This window comes from Sinocyclocheilus grahami, unplaced genomic scaffold (assembly GCF_001515645.1).
Source record: "Sinocyclocheilus grahami isolate Dianchi unplaced genomic scaffold, SAMN03320097.WGS_v1.1 scaffold1989.1, whole genome shotgun sequence".
Taxonomy (NCBI): domain Eukaryota; kingdom Metazoa; phylum Chordata; class Actinopteri; order Cypriniformes; family Cyprinidae; genus Sinocyclocheilus; species Sinocyclocheilus grahami.
Genome location: NW_015507168.1, coordinates 47,975 through 66,085, shown reverse-complemented (window position 1 = coordinate 66,085; position 18,111 = coordinate 47,975). Strand labels below are relative to the sequence as shown.

General features: G+C 40.0%; 1 protein-coding gene across 1 annotated transcript in view; it reads left to right on the top strand.

Annotated features, from left to right (window-relative positions):
* Positions 1-7,512: 7,512 nt before the first annotated feature.
* The window catches only part of LOC107573640 (rho GTPase-activating protein 20-like), a gene marked incomplete at its 3' end in the record, with an annotated part of 53,627 nt that continues 43,028 nt past the window's right edge, over positions 7,513-18,111 (top strand). The window contains exons 1-9 of the mRNA XM_016260079.1: positions 7,513-7,564; positions 7,683-7,811; positions 11,400-11,467; positions 14,532-14,669; positions 14,769-14,915; positions 17,081-17,122; positions 17,321-17,411; positions 17,583-17,660; positions 17,966-18,032. Coding sequence (XP_016115565.1) covers positions 7,722-7,811; positions 11,400-11,467; positions 14,532-14,669; positions 14,769-14,915; positions 17,081-17,122; positions 17,321-17,411; positions 17,583-17,660; positions 17,966-18,032 — 721 coding nt within the window. The remainder of the gene's footprint in view (positions 7,565-7,682; positions 7,812-11,399; positions 11,468-14,531; positions 14,670-14,768; positions 14,916-17,080; positions 17,123-17,320; positions 17,412-17,582; positions 17,661-17,965; positions 18,033-18,111) is intronic.

The window sequence follows — 18,111 nt, the reverse complement described above, 5'->3', positions numbered from 1 at the left end:
TAGCTAAATAGCTTTTTGTCACCTCAAAAGTAAAAAGAAGTGACAATGTTTGACCCTGTGGGCCATGAGCTATCAGTGTTGTGTCTAGGGATTGAAATTAACACCCGCCAACCTGCCAAATTCACCTGAAAATCAACCACAGTGTGTAACTTGGCAGGTTATGATTATGTTCTTTCACTTTGCATGCCATGGGTATGTTGGTGGTGAGACCGGGATAGCTTTTTTGAATGGATGTCAGTGAAGGATATTCTTCAAGCTGAGTTTAGTACAGTGACTTTTGTGAGGAAACAGCTGATCATTTTATGAACCGACATCCTCTGTGCTAATCAATGTTTTTTGAAGTAAGCTTTATTTGGAGTTTACAATTTAAAAAAATGCTGAATTAATAAAAAAAATGTTTTACAACATTCTGGGCTGTGCTGAAACCATAGGCATTAATGGTCTCTGCAATCTACTTATAGGCTAATGGAGCTTTTGGGAAACGCAGCCTTGATCAATTCACACAATTAAATGATTCAGTAGGATATAAAATAATTTTTACATTTCACCAGAAGTAATACTAAATAAATAAAAAAAATTATTGTGTAAAGACATTCACATTGTTAATAACAATTATTTGTTTTTTGTTTAAACATGCAAGGAGAGGAAACAGTGAATATAATGGCTGATAATGAGTCTTTTGCCCTATTAAAAATGACTGAATCATTAGAGGGATGTAGCAATAGTCAAGTTAATGCAAACAGGTTGGCTGTGTGCTAGTTCAGTCTAATCAAGTTTGAGTGTTTGGCTGTCCTGGGTGTTTTATACCCGCTGTGCCTTCCTGCCACTTACTGTCGCTTTAATGCACTGTAATGTGCTTTTATGAAAATGTAATTGCTCAGTGCACATGCAGTGCAGAGAACAAACCTACTGGTCAAACTTTTGTTTTTGTGTATGCCGGCAATGTTCAGCTCCCTTATGACCCTGGGGTAAAAGCTGTTCTTGAATCTATTGGTCCGCGCTTTAATGGCCCTAAGACGCTTACCAGAGGGCAGCAGTTCTAACAGTTGATGTCCGGGATGGGAAGGATCCTTTAAAATGTTTTCTGCCCTTCTAAGGCAGCGTGAAGTGTAAAGTTCTTTTAAGGAAGCCAGAGAGCAACCAATGATTTTTTGTGCTGAGTTAATCACCCCCTGGAGAGCTTTCTTATCTGCCGCTGAGCTGCTAGCATACCATGTGGAGATGCAGTATGTTATCACACTCTCGATGGAACAGCGATAGAAAGACACTAACAGCTGCTTTTGCAGGTGGTTCTTCCTGAGAATCCTCAAGAAATAAAGTCGCTGCTGTGCTTTTTTGACAGCTGCTGAGGTGTTTTTACTCCAGGAGAGATCCTTAGCAATGTTCGTGCCCAGTAACCTGAAGACTATAACCCTCTCCACGCAGACCCAATTGATGTGTAGTGGTGTGTGAATCAAGTTGTGCCTTCGGAAATCCATTATGAGCTCTTTAGTTTTAGAAGCATTCAGGCCCAGGTTACTTGCCCCACACCATTCTGCCAGTCTCTGAATTTCATCTCTGTAAGCCGTCTCGTCTCCTCCCGAGATGAGTCCAACAACGGTCGTGTCATCTGCAAATTTGATGATAGTGTTAGTCGAATGGATTGGGATGCAGTCATGAGTGTAAAGGGCGTAGAGAAGTGGACTCAGCACACAGCCTTGTGGGACACCTGTGCTGAGTGTTAAAGTGGAGGAGGAATAGGGGCCTAACCTAACCGTCTGTGGACGGCTGGTCAGAAAGTCCTTAATCCAGTGGCAGATAGAAGAGGAAAGACCTAAATCCAGCAATTTGGCTTCCAGCCTATCGGGAATAACTGTATTGAATGCTGAACTATAGTCAATGAAAAGCATCCTCACATAGTTTCCTTGGCGCTCCAAATGAAGCAAAGCTGTGTGCAAGGCAGAATTGATTGCGTCTTCGGTATATCTATTACATCTGTATGCGAATTGATAAGGGTCAAAGGTGTCTGGGAGGCTGGCTTTGATGTACTCCTGCACCAGCCTCTCAAAGCACTTCATAATAACTGGGCGGTAGTCGTTAAGGCCCCTAATGGCAGTTTTCTTCGGTGGTGGGATAATTGTTGCTGACTTCATACAGTTAGGGATGGTGACTGTTGACAGGGACAGGTTGAAAAGCTTTGTGAAGACAGCAGAGAGCTGGTCTGCGCATTCTCTGAGCACTCTTCCCGTTACTCCATCTGGCCCTGCGGCTTTTCTTGGGTTAATAGCCCTGAGCACACTCCTTACCCTGTGTCCCTGTATTGTGAATGAAGGTGCATGTCCGTTGAGGGTGGGTATGGATAGTGTGAGCATCTCGGTCTCTCTCACTTCAAAGTGGGCAAAGAAACAATTAAGTTCTTCTGCCAGCGAGACGCTGAAGTCAGAGTTTCTCTGGGTAGTGCTTTTGTAATTAGTGAGGTGCTGGATCCCCTGCCAGTGTCGTCGTGGATCATTGTGGGTAAAGTGTTCCTCAATCTCTCTTTTGTACTTTGCTTTCGCATCCTTGATGGCTCTTTTCAGGTTGGCTCTGGCTGTACTATAGAGGGCTTTATCTCCAGACTTGAAGGCAGCATTACGTTCTTTTAGGAGGGCCCTGACGTCTCTATTCATCCAAGGCTTCTGGTTGGGGTAGACCCGGATGCATTTGTTGACAGTAAAGTTATCGACACAGTTCTTTATATAGCAGAGTACCATTGTTGTATACACTTCCAGATCCTGGTTCTCGAAGACCTCCCAATTGGTTCTTTCAAAGCAGTCTTGGAGCTGAGTAGAGGCTCCTTCTGGCCATTTTTTCACCATCTTTGTAGTGGTGGGAGCTTTTCTTCTTAAAGGGGTATATGCCGGGATTAAGAACACAGAAAGGTGGTCTGACTGTCCCAAATGAGGTAATGGAATTGATCTATAGCCTTTCTTGACATTTGAGTAGGCCTTGTCCAAGGTGTTTTCCCCCCTTGTAGCACATTTGATGTGTTGATGAAATTTGGGAAGAACCCGTTTTAAATCAGCATGGTTGAAATCCCCTGCGATGATGTGAACTACATCAGGATGGGCAGACTGATTGTAGTTTATGGTGTGCAGCAAGTAGCTTTGAGCTGTGTTGGCATTAACATCTGGTGGAATGTAAACAGCTGTAACTATAACAATGGTAAACTCACGAGGCAGATAGAAGGGCTTGCATTTAACAGTTAAGTACTCCAAATCGGGAGAACAGTGACTACCTATGATGTTGGCATTGGTGCACCAGTCGTTATTTATATAGATGCAGAGCCCACCGCCCTTGGTCTTCCCGGAATCTTTGTTTCTGTCCCAGCGAAATGCTGTCCGTCCAGCTAACTCCATAGCGGCGTCAGGTATGCGTGGGTTCAGTCACGTCTCTGTTATCAAAATAATGCAGCAGTCCTTAATGATGTTGTTCATAGCGATTTGCAGTTGTAATTCGTCCCTTTTATTAGCGAGTGATCTGGCATTTGTAAGAAATACACTCGGAAGAGGTGGTTTGTGTGGTTGTTCCTTTAGCCGAACTAGTAGGCCCGACCGGCATCCACGCTTTTGCTTCCTGTGTCTCCTCCGCCTTCGTCGCCTGCTAAGGCCGATAACAGTCCATGGAGAGCCCGGTGTCCTGGCTATCTCCTCCGGTATATTGTGTAACTCCAGAAATTCGCTTGTAACTTCTTGATTACATCGAAAACCTATGTTTAAGATATCTAAGTGACTGTAACTGTGATTCGCCAGACTGATTTTAACAGTTATGAGTTAAAAAGCACTAAACTGGAGAGCGTGAAGCCGCTGCGTCTATGCGCGCCGCCATTTTTGTAAAAAGATATATTTACTGTTCAACTGATAGTTACTTTAAGTGTATGGAGCTTCACATGAATTATGGACAAAAAAACTGCACTTTTTGAGATTAAAGTCAATGTTTAGTATTCCTCAGTGTTTTCCTTATGTACATGACTCACTGCACAGCATGCGGCATTGGTGGTCCATCGACCAGCTTGAGAGTCTGTCTCACGCAGCTGAGACGATGCGGGTGAGAAACAAAGCATTGCCAAATTCATGCTGCCTGCAATTACAAGAATGGTGCCAAAAACAGAGGCACTTTTAATTCATTTTAGAGCATTTCAGGAGTGAATTAAGCATTTTAGATTTACATTTGCGTAATTTGTTACATATAACTTACTATATAAAGATAATGCAGATATGCTAACACTTTCCTTATTTTCCTCTTGCTGTTGCTGTATAGAGGATAAGCTTAACTGACATGACATGATCCAAGTCTAAAATGTACAGTGAACGTAGAGCGACTGTGTTGTGTAAACAAGGATTATACAGTATGCTTATGTTTAACATTTATTTTAAGAATGTTTGTTAAGCAGCAGTTCTTTAACAGTGGTAGAATTACTAATTTACTAGCTGGTGTAGCTGCTACTGTCTTGTGTTGATGATGGTTACATACATTTTTTAAGTGATGGCTCTGGCTAGTATGAGCATATCTTACAGTGTTGCTCAGCTGGTTCATCTGCTGTTCATTGTTTTTTTGTTTTTTGTTTTTTGTTATTGCTGTTCATGAAATGTTCACTGGAAGACAAAGAAAAAGAGGAGCATAATGAAGAGTGCAAAGGATGGTAATTATAATGCAGTTCTGGAAAGGGAAGGAGTGTGTACTGGGTTATTGAGGGCATGCATGTTATTGTGTGTCAGAAGGAGGATGACAATTATGTTAATGTACAGTTACATTCATATTGTAAGATTTACAGCACAAAAAACCCCCCCGGATGCTAAGAAAAACAGCAGATGAAGAAGCGACCATACAAACACATATACGCCATGACTCATACCCTCCAATTTATGTCTATGAAATCGGATCAGAATATGTATGGTATTGTACATTAATTTCTTTTTTTTTTCTGAATTCACTCAGTAAAGCTTATGTTCAGTGATCTCTGACTCACAACCATGACTGCACTCAGCAGCCTCCACCCTCCACACTGCGGCTGAGAGCGTGTCACAACAGCAAAGTTTCAGGCTTGATTCTCACAGAGTGTGTTTGAAAGAAAGACAGGGAAACTTCAGTTACACCTTCTAAAGAAAACGACGCTTCCTTCGAAGAGACACCTCTTCTCTGTTTTTATGCTTGTCATGCGGTTATCTACAGCAGACAAAATAGCAGACAAAAAAAGAATAAGGCTTGAGAAAAAGAGAGAAAGGGAGTTGTTTAAAGGTATATATTTAATCAGAAGCTTGGTTTGGAGGGATCTGGGTTTCGGTTCTGGTTTGGATCAAATCTTGACTGCAGCTTTACAGTGTGACTAGATGGAGATATAGATCAGCAAAGCGTTACAACCACACCAGTCATGATGACTCACATACACTCATATCACACTCTCACATGCGTACATAGATGCTCTTATCTGCTCCTATCAAAGCATCAAATATAAAATAAAAATGTGTTTCATTAGTTTATGTTCTATTGAACATATCCATGTCTCTGTTGCTATGTGCATCTGTTTGTGTATTACAGTGTGTGTGTCCAGTCTGGTCATATTTGTGCATGAATGTGTACTACTTATGTCTATAAGTGTGCATGTGTGTGACTGTGTGTGTGTGTGTGGGGGGGGGGTTATGTTTTTAGATGATATTCAAACACTGTTCACTAGAATAGAACAAGTTCTTCTTGTTAATCTCTGATTATAAATGTACATTGGTCGAAATCATAGGGTTCTCTTGCTCATTGTGAGTTTGTGTGTGCATATTTTTTGTGTATGATTGTGTACGTGTTGGGGTGTGAGTGAGCTTTTGATATCTCTGTTAATAATCAGATGTGTGTGCAATCATCATTTCAACACTCAACCAGCTAAAGTTGTGGCCCATCTCTTAAAGGGGAAGTTATAATATTCAGTTTGTCTTAAAGGAGAAGTTGGGTTTGTTACTTCATGACTTGTGTCTTAAGCAAGTGTTATCATCAGCCTCTTCTGCACGACTTTCTTAGTGTAAAGCTGCACTTCATTTATACAGCAGAATGAATGAATTTGTCATTTATGCAGTTTGAGTGCTTTCCACCCTGCATGAGTTCTGGTGAAGAAGTTCAAGCTCTTGATTCTCAAACTTTAGCTCTGGCAATTCTTCCAGCCCTAGCACCCTTACAAAGAAATATTTTTCAAAGACACCTACACAAGCACACAGAACAGAGAAAAAGAGTATTAAACTGTGTTCTTTCAATTCTTAAATGGAATGAAAAAGTGATTGGCACACAATGGTTTTTCCTTATTACTCCAATTTTCACTCTGCGCGTAAACTCCTTTATGCCTGTGTTTTAATATTTTTTCAAAGTATGTTTACATTTTGATATCAAAACAGAGAAAGAAAATGTTTGATGTTTCATAACTATCAGTGCATTGACATGTAAAAACACTTAATGAATTTTGAAAAGGAGAGGTCAATCCTCATGTGCTGGCAGATGCTGTTTGATATATTTGTTTAATGTAATAAAATGTACATATTTACAGTGTCATTTAAATGTACAAGTACTACTGTACTTTGGGTCACTCTAATGCAATAACAGACGATATCTTCATGAATTATGTCTTCAAATTCATCCAAGGCAAATAAATAAGATCTTACTAGGTAAATACATAGCAAATTAAATAAAATAGACATTTAAGGGTATATTTGAGCTTTGTCTGTGTACAAGTGCTAATAAAATGCTGTATCTTGTAAGGGAAGAAGTTAGAAGATGGATGCAATCTGATCAAACTTCTTGTGTGACTCAGACCTTTGTCACAACTCTGTCGCACCGGTGGGCAGAGCTTCATCTGCAAGTATTATGGCCCATGAATTAAAACTTTCTAAAGCTTTTTGAAAAGGTTGTTCTGTTATTTTCTTTGCCTTTCATCTTAATTTAGTTGTTGCTTGATAGATTACAGATCAAAAGCTGGCCAATTTAGCTTCTATTTGCTGGTATTTGCAGTTGTAATTCGTCCCTTTTATTAGCGAGTGATCTGGCATTTGTAAGAAATACACTCGGAAGAGGTGGTTTGTGTGGTTGTTCCTTTAGCTTCTATTTGCTGGTATTTTTTCACCAAGTAGGTCATGAACCGCGAAACTGCATTTGAGATGTGGCCATTAGTTCTGCAATGAATGTTCAGCGTGAAGCTGGACTGTTAAAACATTCATCATGGCCTGTTTCAAAGCAGCGTTTACTGAAATATTGAATTGCTGCTGATTGCAAAGCTGAACTTGATTTTAATCGTTTCTGTAGTGACAATAACATCCAGTGGGGGGCCTTGGAACTTGAACCTACATGTCCATATTTAGAGAGAGAGTGAGACAGAAAGAATGTGTGTGAGGGAAACGGGACAGAGAGAAAAGACAAACAGGGAAAGAAATGAGAAAGCCTTGCCAAGGAGGGAGGGTGAAATGAAGAGGACAGTAATGAAAATTAAAGAGAAAAGAAAAAGTTGTGGGGGGACGGGAGATGGGTTGGGTGGGTAAAGTTCCTCAAACCAAGATCCAGACAACTTCTCATCAGGGTGATAATATTAAACCCCTTTATGATTGAAAAAAAAACATATTCTCAAAGACAATCCGATATAATTTCCTTTGTGGAAATTTATATATATATATTTTTTGTTTTCTGTGAATGAGAAGATTTAGGGAAGCCTTGCCGAGGATGATTGAGGGATATGGATGAAAATGAGTCCACATCAGAAGGTCTCAAACGGCACTGACCTTCAATCTACCAGAAGTGGACCGGTGACCAGGCCTGTGGATGAAAAGGTGAATTTATTGTGTGTGTGTGTGTGTGTGTGTGTGTGTGTAAGTTCAGCAACTGATTTACGTAAGGTGTCCTTGATTGGACCTCAAACTGAGAGAAGGTGCGCAGTACTTGAGACATTTTCATAAACATGCTTAGTAATAGTTCATGCTTTTAGCTCATATTTAATATTGTCTGCTGAAATTCACACCACTGGTGGTGAGTGGTGTCCAGATATGAAAGCCTCTACACAAATTAAATATAGCCTCTATTCTGGCTCTTGGAAGTAATTGCTGCATATTGCAGAGTGAAGTTTTTCTAATAGGCTGCCCAGTAACTTATGAGTAGTAACTCAGCAAAGATTATCACAATTCACTCTGAAAATAAATTCCAGTCTGTTATTAATAGTATTTTTGACCCAGTAATGGGATTCATTTGGTGAAAGCTGTTCATAGAGGTTTTAATAAGTTGTGGAGGTCAGAGGAATGATGCTGAAGGTATATATATATATATATATATATATATATATATATATATAAGTGCCTGTTTGTGTGTGGTATTTACTGTGGCTATTTACTGGGGGTTCTTTTTTATTTGATGAAATAAAATGAAATTGAAAGGCCAGTTAATGTAGTCAGGTTGAGTGGAGGAGGAAGAGGAGGATGATGAAGTAGCAGGACAAAATGAAGATGCCCTCTAGATTACAATGTGTAAAGTCAGATGGTGTTTATGAGAGGAAGTGCATGGCTGGCTTTGATGGCTACACACACACACACACACACACACACACACACACACGATACATGCCTTTCTCGGTATTGCAGTATATTTCCATCAAATACTAAATGGATTCCACTTTAGCCCAGGTGCATAATTACATAACTCTGTGAGCATAATATCTGGATTTTCTGGACAAAGACATTTTGATCTATGAGTGAAAGAAATTGGATTTATTTTTCTAAAGTGGTATTAATATAATTTTTGAATGTTTTCTAAATGGTGTTGTTGGTTAGGTTGGAGGTTACTCCTATTCTTACTTTGAAAGCGGTTTCACAGAACAGAATCCTGTTTGGATGGTTTGTTCTGTGAATGATTTTTTTTTTCATTCAGACCCATCCTGATATTACGTGTATATGTTGCCCAGGCATCTACTTGATGTGTTTTGCGATGTGATGTTTTTTCTTTTAAGAGCATCTGCTCATCTGCAGTGTGTCTCCACACGTTCCCTGCCACAACTAGAATGCAGTGCTTTCCAGATCTTTAACAGATGTCTTTGTGATATGTATGTGTGCTTACTGGGCTATCATATATGATGTAGACTCAACACGTTTATATTAACAAAATATGAAATAGGAAGCCTAGGAAATCTTTTCTTACAGAAAATTATATGAGCTAATATTATGCTGGGCCCTGTGTAATATAATATTATTTGATTCATTGTGGAAATCTTCATTGTGTCAGGATTATGGAGCTATTTTGCCCCTGTCTCTGTTTCAGTGTTCCCTTATTTGGTCATGTTCCTGTTCTCGTTGTCTCATTATTAGTTGATTCCCTGCACCTCTCTGTCCCTCGTTAAGTTTAGTATAAATGTGTAATTTGCCTCAGGTTTCCTTGTCGGGTCTTGAACGTCTTCTTTGTGCTCTGTGTCTCCCTGTTGGATTATTAAAGACACGTCTCCTCATCTCCTCGTTCCTCCTGTAAGCAAAGTGTGACAGAAGACCTGACCGAAACAGTTACATCCGTGTCTACCCTCCGTTTTTGTTTCCGTTTTTTTTCCCTCAGTGTTTTGTTTCCGTTGTGTTAGCCATGGATCCCCTCACCCATCCGGGGGAACCTCCTCCTCCTGCTGGAGCAGGGGGAGAGATCGCTCGAGGGCCGTACTAGACTGTTCCTGGTCCTCGCTGCTCTAACCAGCTAGCCGAACGACGCGCTCTGTGCGTTCTACGACGCCAGTTTAAACATCTCGTGCAGAGCGCTGTCGTCCGAAGATGGTCCTCGAGCGAACTTTGCCACCTTTGTGGAGTGGACACACTCCTGACCCAGTGCCCAGCCCACCATCTCCCCGCTGTGCGGAGCGCATGCCCGAGTCCACCGCTGATGGAGACCCGGAGCCCGACGAGCCATCGCCGCACGGAGCGACAGAGCTGAGGATCCCCGCGGAGCCAGAGCTGCTGATGACGTCAGTCAAGGTGTGTGAGCCAGCAACAACGCCCACCACGAGGGAGAAAGCCTTGGACGGTGTGAGCGTGGAGAGGAGCTCCGCCCCCTGCACCGCGGCTGAGGGTGAGCTGTGTATGGCGCGGTGACTGTGCAACACCGAAGAGGAGAGGGCTCCCGTTCCTGAGTTCTGGCCTGAAAGTTCGGAGGCTCACAAATTCCCGCCCTCCCACCCGCTCCTGCCTCCTCCTCCGCTGTTGTCTGGCAGCCCCTCTGCTCGCCCTCAGCCCACCATCTATGTGGTGCGAGCTCTGCGGGACTGCCATCCTCCAGCGTCGCCGTGGTTGGAGTATCCCTTGACTCCACCTCCAGCCTCTGGGCTCCAGACTCCGCCTCGGCCCGTTGACCCGTCGGCTCCACCATGGCTCCTAGCTCCCTCCACTCTGCCGTGGCCCGGCAGTGCACTAGCTCCGCCGGGCTCCCTCGTTCCTCCGGCTCCGCCTTGGTCTGGCGTCGACCATTCTGCGCCTCGGGATGCCACTCCTCCTGGCCTTTGTCCCTCTGGCTCCGTCAGGCTCCTTCATCCCCTCGGCGCCTCCTCAGTCCTCTGTCACTCCGGCTCCACCGTGGGCTCCCGGATCCACGCCTTTGCATCAGTCGCTAGCACCATCTGCTCCGCATAGGACCTCCGGATCCTCACCGTCGCCCTGGTTCATCAGTCGGCAGCAATTCCTCCTCCATGGCTCCTCCCTCCATTGGCTCCACTGAGGGCCGCCGTTATGGCTGTGGCCCCTTCCCCCCCCCCCCCCCCCTCTGTTCTACGGCTCGAGGACTCGCCTTCCGGGGGGCGATATGTCAGGATTATGGACCTGTTTTGCTTCTGTCTGTCCCTCGTTAAGTTTAGTATAAATGTGTAATCTGCCTCATGTTTTCTTGTCGGGTCTTGAATGTCTTCCTTGTGCTCTGTATCTCCCTGTTGGATTATTAAAGACTCTCGTTTTGTGAAATTTCCACGTCTCCTCGTTCCTCCCGCGAGCAAAGTGACACATTGATTCTATTAGGATCCTTTTGGATGTGTTCAAAATGATGAAAGAATTTCTATTGGCAATTCAGAATGGAATATTTTAATGTGCCCACCAGAATAATAGACTAATATTGTGCAGTTTTTTTCCCCCTGTGATTTAAAAATAAATAAACAAAGAATTACAAGCCCTTACCACATCTCCTTTTTGAAAGGTCAGTGAAGCGTTCATACCAAATGTCATAGGAAGAAGGAAGATTATCTGAAAGGCGTGGATAGTTTCTTCTCTCACTGCACAGATGGTTGCAATAATTACTAAAATTCATATTTGTTTTAGTTTTCTCTTCATTCATTAATACTTTTATTGCTGCTGAAATATGTGAGTTTGATGATTGTATGATGTGTATAACTGGTGTGTGTTTTTAATTTGTAGAAAATGAAGTCCACAATTCCAAGAAGAAAAAATGCTGTTATTAAAGCTTTCAGCAAAACCAGACAAAGGTACGTGCAAACACACACATATACTGGCTTGAGTTATTTTTGTATTGGGCGCTTTGAATTGATTTTGAATGCAAAATCTTTCAAAAAATTAAATAGAAATGTAAATGTAATATTCTTTTATTTTCTCATTTCCACACACACACACACACACACACACCTCATTATTATCTTTCCCTGTGCCACTGGTTCCTCCTTCACCATTTAATTGATTCCAAGCGTAAAATCAAAATGCCTCTTTTGGCCCTCTGTTCCTCACTGAATGACTCTATATGTGTGTCAGAGCTCCGCTGAATCAAACATAATCACTTGCTTGATTGCAGGGCTCTTTCAAACAGAACTTTATATCACGAAGTTCACAGAGTCAAATATATTTCAGACTTTGTGGAAACTGGCTACATGTCTAACCTTTAAAGCCTCGTATTTTAAAATGACTAATAATATTTTTTTTTGATAAGTCTAGTGCTGTGTGTCTTTGGACTTGTCTGGTCAATACAATTCAAGGAACAATTCTGTCTAAAGCATATCTTGAGTTGTCTGTTTTCTCTCTCTCTCTCTCTCTCTCCCTCCCTTTATTGCAAAAACAATTTTATTGCTAAAATAATAGAGCTGTTGGCAGAGAATATATTACTGGTACATTTATTTTGGCAAATTGGCAAATAGTTTTTTCATGTTTTAAGAATAAATCTGACAAAATCTAGTGAGGTTTATTCCAAATAAGTCTTATTATCTTAACACAAATTTGTTTCTAAAGTAAATGTATTTTTTTGTGAAGAATATGCAGATATATTTGTGGAAGCCAAGACAAAAATACTTAAAGGAAATATATTTTTTTGTATTCACACTGTCAAGCACGCTCGCACACAAACACACTCACACACTCACACTGCCTGCTTATATCTGACCAATCCCTTGGTATTTGCTAGAGGACACACTCTGCCTTATATAGGCAGGAATGCAACAACAGACACACACGTAACAAGAAAGCTGGCAACGTGCGTCATTCACATTACAAGCAAGAAGAGAGAGAGAGAGGCAAGATGCCAAGACAAAATGATCACTAAATACAACAGAAAAAAAATCTATTTATTTTGATCTACTTATTTGTATCTAGTGTCAGAAATCTATTAGCTTGAAATCCGACTTCTCTGGAAAAACATAGATAAATTAGAAATATTTATAGCCTGTTCATACCAATGTAGTCTTATGTAAAATTGACTTATTGTTTTCTTCACTAATGTAATATTCAGTTCGTTGTCGTGGCAATGAAGTACACAGGTTTTATGAAGATACTTCAACCTTCAGTGAAAATTGTTTATTTTTGCTCAACATCAAAAACATTACTGAATGTGCTTATGTGCTCAGAATATTTCAGCTTTTCTGCACCAAGTAAACCTTGGCTCATGCAAACCTTTCACAGACCTTTTTGAGCTGTTTAGAATGGAGACATTCCATCTACAAAGTATTCCAATATTTGTGATTATCAAGGAATGTATAAAACATGCAAACATTATTATTAAGATTCAGTAGTTTGTTTTATCCCAGTCCATGCGAAATGCAGTAGATCAAGCTGTGCACCCCTTGCCAACATGCTAGAATATGTATCTTCTATACAAGGGCATACTGAATAAAGCAATTTTACATTAACAAATGGCGTGTTTTATGTAATATCATCTAAACTTGTATTTAGGTGAAAAAAAAACTGATTTCCTTAATTTTCACTGTATTTCTATTACATACAGGGAAATGTATGTATATTACACAACACCAGATTTGAAATCAGGAAAATCATGACGTCATGATTTCCATTGACACACCCCTTAACCTGTGTCATTGTCGTATGTAATCAAGGAGGCGTGTTCTATGACAAGAATGACTGCTGTTTAAAATAACTTTGCAAACTTTATAATCTAACCTTGAGAAACATAATATAACAATCTGTAACTGCACTTCATGAGCATCATGACCTGTGATCAGAATATGTAAGGGCTCATGTACAGACGTTCTTTGATGCAAAGTGCTTTACTGCTGTTTATGCGTTAGTGAATCAAGCCAGTGACTAAACTTCACACTGTTCCTTTTAGTAGCGTGAAAAACCATCTGCTCTCTATATTGTGATTATTTCATATACAGAAAGCGAGCAAAGATTGCTCTCTTTATAATTGGTGGAGACGTCAATTCAAGATCTGTTTGAGTCTGTTAGTGATTTCTGCATTTTTGCCAAAATTATATAATCACTGATCAACGGGTCTCTTATTTTCATTGTGTTTTCACTGTGTTAGTTATGATGAAAGTATTCCTGAAATTGCAGAAATCGATCATTGCATCGTTTGCTCAGTAGACACGACTGTGCTCGGCTGCAGTGCAGTGCTGCAAACATTTATGCAGTTTAAATAAAATGCTATAATCAACGTTTTTCACATTTAGTAAATCTTGGCGGGTGTTATTGTAAAAACGCAGTGAAACTTTTCCAGAGAGTTCCACGTGTAATGCTTATTTCATATGCAAAGATGTTAACCAGTCATAGCAGTGGGGGTTTACATTGACGTCTCCAGCAGACACGCCCCTTCCAACAGAGCGTTCAAATCAGAAAGAAAATGATTATATATATATTTTATGACCGTTTTTGTTGAAAAAAAAAAACTACGATTATAAGTGCACATCAGAAAACATTATAAAATAATTAAAATCATGTATTTCATGACCTCTTTAAAGAGAACAGTGCCTTAGAGCATTACTGAGCAAGCTGATAGGAGAAAATGTTCCTATACTAGTACTCAACTGTTCTTGAAGGCATACTTTTTAAACAAAGCTATATACAGATTTGGTTTTACTGTTAAAAGCAAGGGATGTCAATAGAATAAAAAATCTGATTTATTATTTTTCTCATGATTTTTACCAGTAGTGCAATGACTCAAAGTAGTTTGAAATTCAGTTAATTTATAAAATTTTTGCGTTAAAGCATAACATAATTTTTTCAAGTTAATATGGTAACTTTTGACATTTCTGTATGAAAATAAATGTTCCTCATTGCTATTGTGATATTAACCTGTTCACTCCTCTGCAGTGATGAGTATGGGGCATGTAATGTATCCCAAAATGCAGTGCTGTTGATGGAAGCCCACGTTCACCTTACCATCGGCTTGCAGTCAAGAGAGAGACTTCTGCTGCTTTTCACAGATTCGCTTATCATCGCCAAAACTAAGTATGTTAACATTTCAGTGAGTGTGAATACGTGTAAAATGTAAGACATCTGTCTCTCTAAGAGTGCATGTGTATGCAATGTGTGCATTATATGTTACAGGTCTCTGTATCTAAAGCTGAAGGCTCGTGTTAGCCTCCCAGACATATGGCTGGCATCCTGTGTTCATTTCATCACAGACAGGAAGCTCACCACCAAGAACTCATTTGTGATTGGCTGGCCGGCTACCAACTATGTCGTCACTTACAGGTAGTCTATGAAAAACTATTTAAATGACGTAAACATCTGAGATCTTGGCAAACCAAACCAGACTGATATGGTCACTGAATGTCATTCAGACAAATAGCACTGAAAAATTCTAAACTGTTTATGAGTTTGAGATGAAGCAGCCCTTCTTAAAAAAAAAAAAGAACTATTCTGCAGTGGAAGGAATAATAGATGTGTTTAAGCTTTAGGCGCTTCCAGTGTGCTGAGATCCACCCACTCAGCTGCTACTGACTTGATCTTAAAAAACTTTGTGATAAGGTGCAAATTTTAAATTCTCATGTGAAGTTTAGATTATCTGGTATAAATGCATGCACACATTCTTTTTCAAGCTCAGCTCAGCACTCCAGACAAATAGCACTGAAAAATTCTAAACTGTTTATGAGTTTGAGATGAAGCAGCCCTTCTTAAAAAAAAAAAGAACTATTTTGCAGTGGAAGGAATAATAGATGTGTTTAAGCTTTAGGCGCTTCCAGTGTGCTGAGATCCACCCACTCAGCTGCTACTGACTTGATCTTAAAAAACTTTGTGATAAGGTGCACATTTTAAATTCTCATGTGAAGTTTAGATTATCTGGTATAAATGCATGCACACATTCTTTTTCAAGCTCAGCTCAGCACTTTGTCCTTCACAGTGCTGATTCGACTCCTTATTAACCTAATTTTAAGTCCTTCATTAGACGTATTGTTGTAGAGATAAAGGTAGGTCAAAAACCTTGAAATGGAAAGCACACAGTATGCTGCAAATTACAGGATTTTTTTTTTTTTTGACTGAGTATGATATTAGTTATTTAATATCACAAAGACAGTTTTGACCTTTGAGTTTTGATCAATGCAGTGATGACCTTTTCATGTTGGTGACAGATTTTTAAAAATAACACTGTAACACCTGTCATCTTCTGTTCATCATGAAACTAATGTGAAAAATATTGGACAGGAAATGTGCAAGATGAAGGTGTTTAGAAAGTCTCAAGTGCATTTGTCTTACAATCTCACCGTGACATCTAAAGCCCATAATATAAGGTTTTAACCTCTTCAAAAGGAAGTCGTAACAAAATTCAGTGGGATCATCTGCATCTGTGGTCCTCACGATTCTAGCATTCGTATTAAATCTAGAATGTGACTTAATGTGTAAACAACAAGTTGTTTTGTTTTGTGTAATATGCAATATTACACACATTTTTGTTATGCATCTCATATGAAGTTTACATAAGTTTCGTGGGTAAGAATAGTAGATACATTAGGTAAATGTGACTGCTGTGTCCACAGATGAGACAGCAAGTTTTATAAGGCTGAGAGCAGAGAAAGAACATACATACACACAATATACAAAGGAAATTTAAAAACTACAAAATGCATATTTATGCAATAATAGATTCATGTTGTAAGAACAGCTAATGGGGTGATGGACACAGCGCTGCATTATCATGGTAACGTTCTAGGTGAAGATAATTAGGAAATTACATTGTCATTCATTGCTCCTTTTGCCAAGTGTGGTCCAAGCTATATTATGAGACACATTTGCCCTGCTCCTTCCAAAGTCTTCACTTCAAGCGCTTTGCCCTTTGAAGTGAGTAGGGTATAGGGATGGTCACATCCGATTGAAATTCACCCATAAATCCACAAATGCATGCAACAAATCCACACACAAATGTAATTAGCAAATGCACTGAATCAACTGAAACTGTATGCACTGTATATCAATTCACCAGTACAATATAGAACAGATGTCTAACTACAAAAGTGAGGAGAAATGTTTTTTTGAAAGGTGACATTATGAAGTACTTTGCAAGAATAAATGGAGCTGGAAAGGTCAGCTCAGGTGAGAGAGAAAAGAGACTGCATTTTACATTCTATGACAGATACACATGCTTTCAAAAGCAAATTACAAACAAGAAGTATATCATGCTGGCTCACTTCTGCTTTTAGGACTGTATGAGGAGTGTTGTTTTCTGCCTATTGGCATGTAAATAGTGTCTTCTGGTTTGGTTAATTGTTTTGGTCATAGTTTTGCCAGTGTGCTGTTTAATATATGCACTACTTAGCAGGTAAATGTCAAGCACTTTGTAAATGGATAATTGAAATGAAATCTAACATATTCTCTCTCTCTCTCTCTCACACTCACTCTACACCTGTTCTCCCAAACCTAAGCTCATCAGAAACAAAGGAGAGATGGTTACATGCTCTTCACTGGTAAGGAAACAAAACACAAATCAAAAGCTCACGTCAACTTCATATAATATATCAAAATTTTGCAAGCTGCATCTTTCAAAACTGAGGTTTTCCTTCTGTGATTTCTTTTGTCAATTTTCTTGACTTTCCATGCCTTTGTATTTGTGTCTATCTTTCTTATTTGTTGTTGTTTGCTTGTAATAATGTTTCATTCTTCAGGCACACCAGCAGAGCCAGGCAAAAAGTCTTGCCAAATGCCATTCTTCTCTACGTCCTGCTGATTTGCCATCCAGATGACAACAGCTCAGAGGTACACAAGTGTCTTTTTAGTTTAATTTGGACTTGAGCTACTCCCTGTCCTCCGGGAACTAAATTCATGTCTCTGTTTATAAGTGGAAGTTATTTGTACTCTAGCCTGAAGCTTTTCATTGTGAGTTGATGGTCAATGTTGTGGTTTGTTTACATTCTATTGGCTGTTAAGACCGTTGCTGTGGCAGTGGACGTGAGCACGACCACAGAAAATGTGGTTCAGTACATCATGCAGCAGTGCAAACTATTGGTAAGTGATCCTTAATAGCTTCTTGTTGAGTGTAGTGTAATACAAACTATTTATCCTCTTTAAAGCACTGCTGAGTACAAGGGAGTGGTCCAAATGAGAGAGACATGCTTTTTCTTTGCACCCGATTTCACTACCTACCCATCTGAGGCAATATGCTTCTATAATTTTGTGCACATCATTCTGTTGCTCTAACCAGTAACTCTACAATGTGCCAAGTTTGTCCACTGGCATTTCCTGTGTTTGATAACAGCCACTTCCTCTTTCCTGTCTCTTTCCAAAACATAATGACCATTTCCTGTGTGCAGGGTGAAGTCTCGGACTACCAGCTGTGTGTAAACTATGAAAAAGAAGAGGAAACATACCCCCTTATTGGTGATGACACACACACACACACACACACACACACACACACACACACACACACACACACACACACACACACACACACACA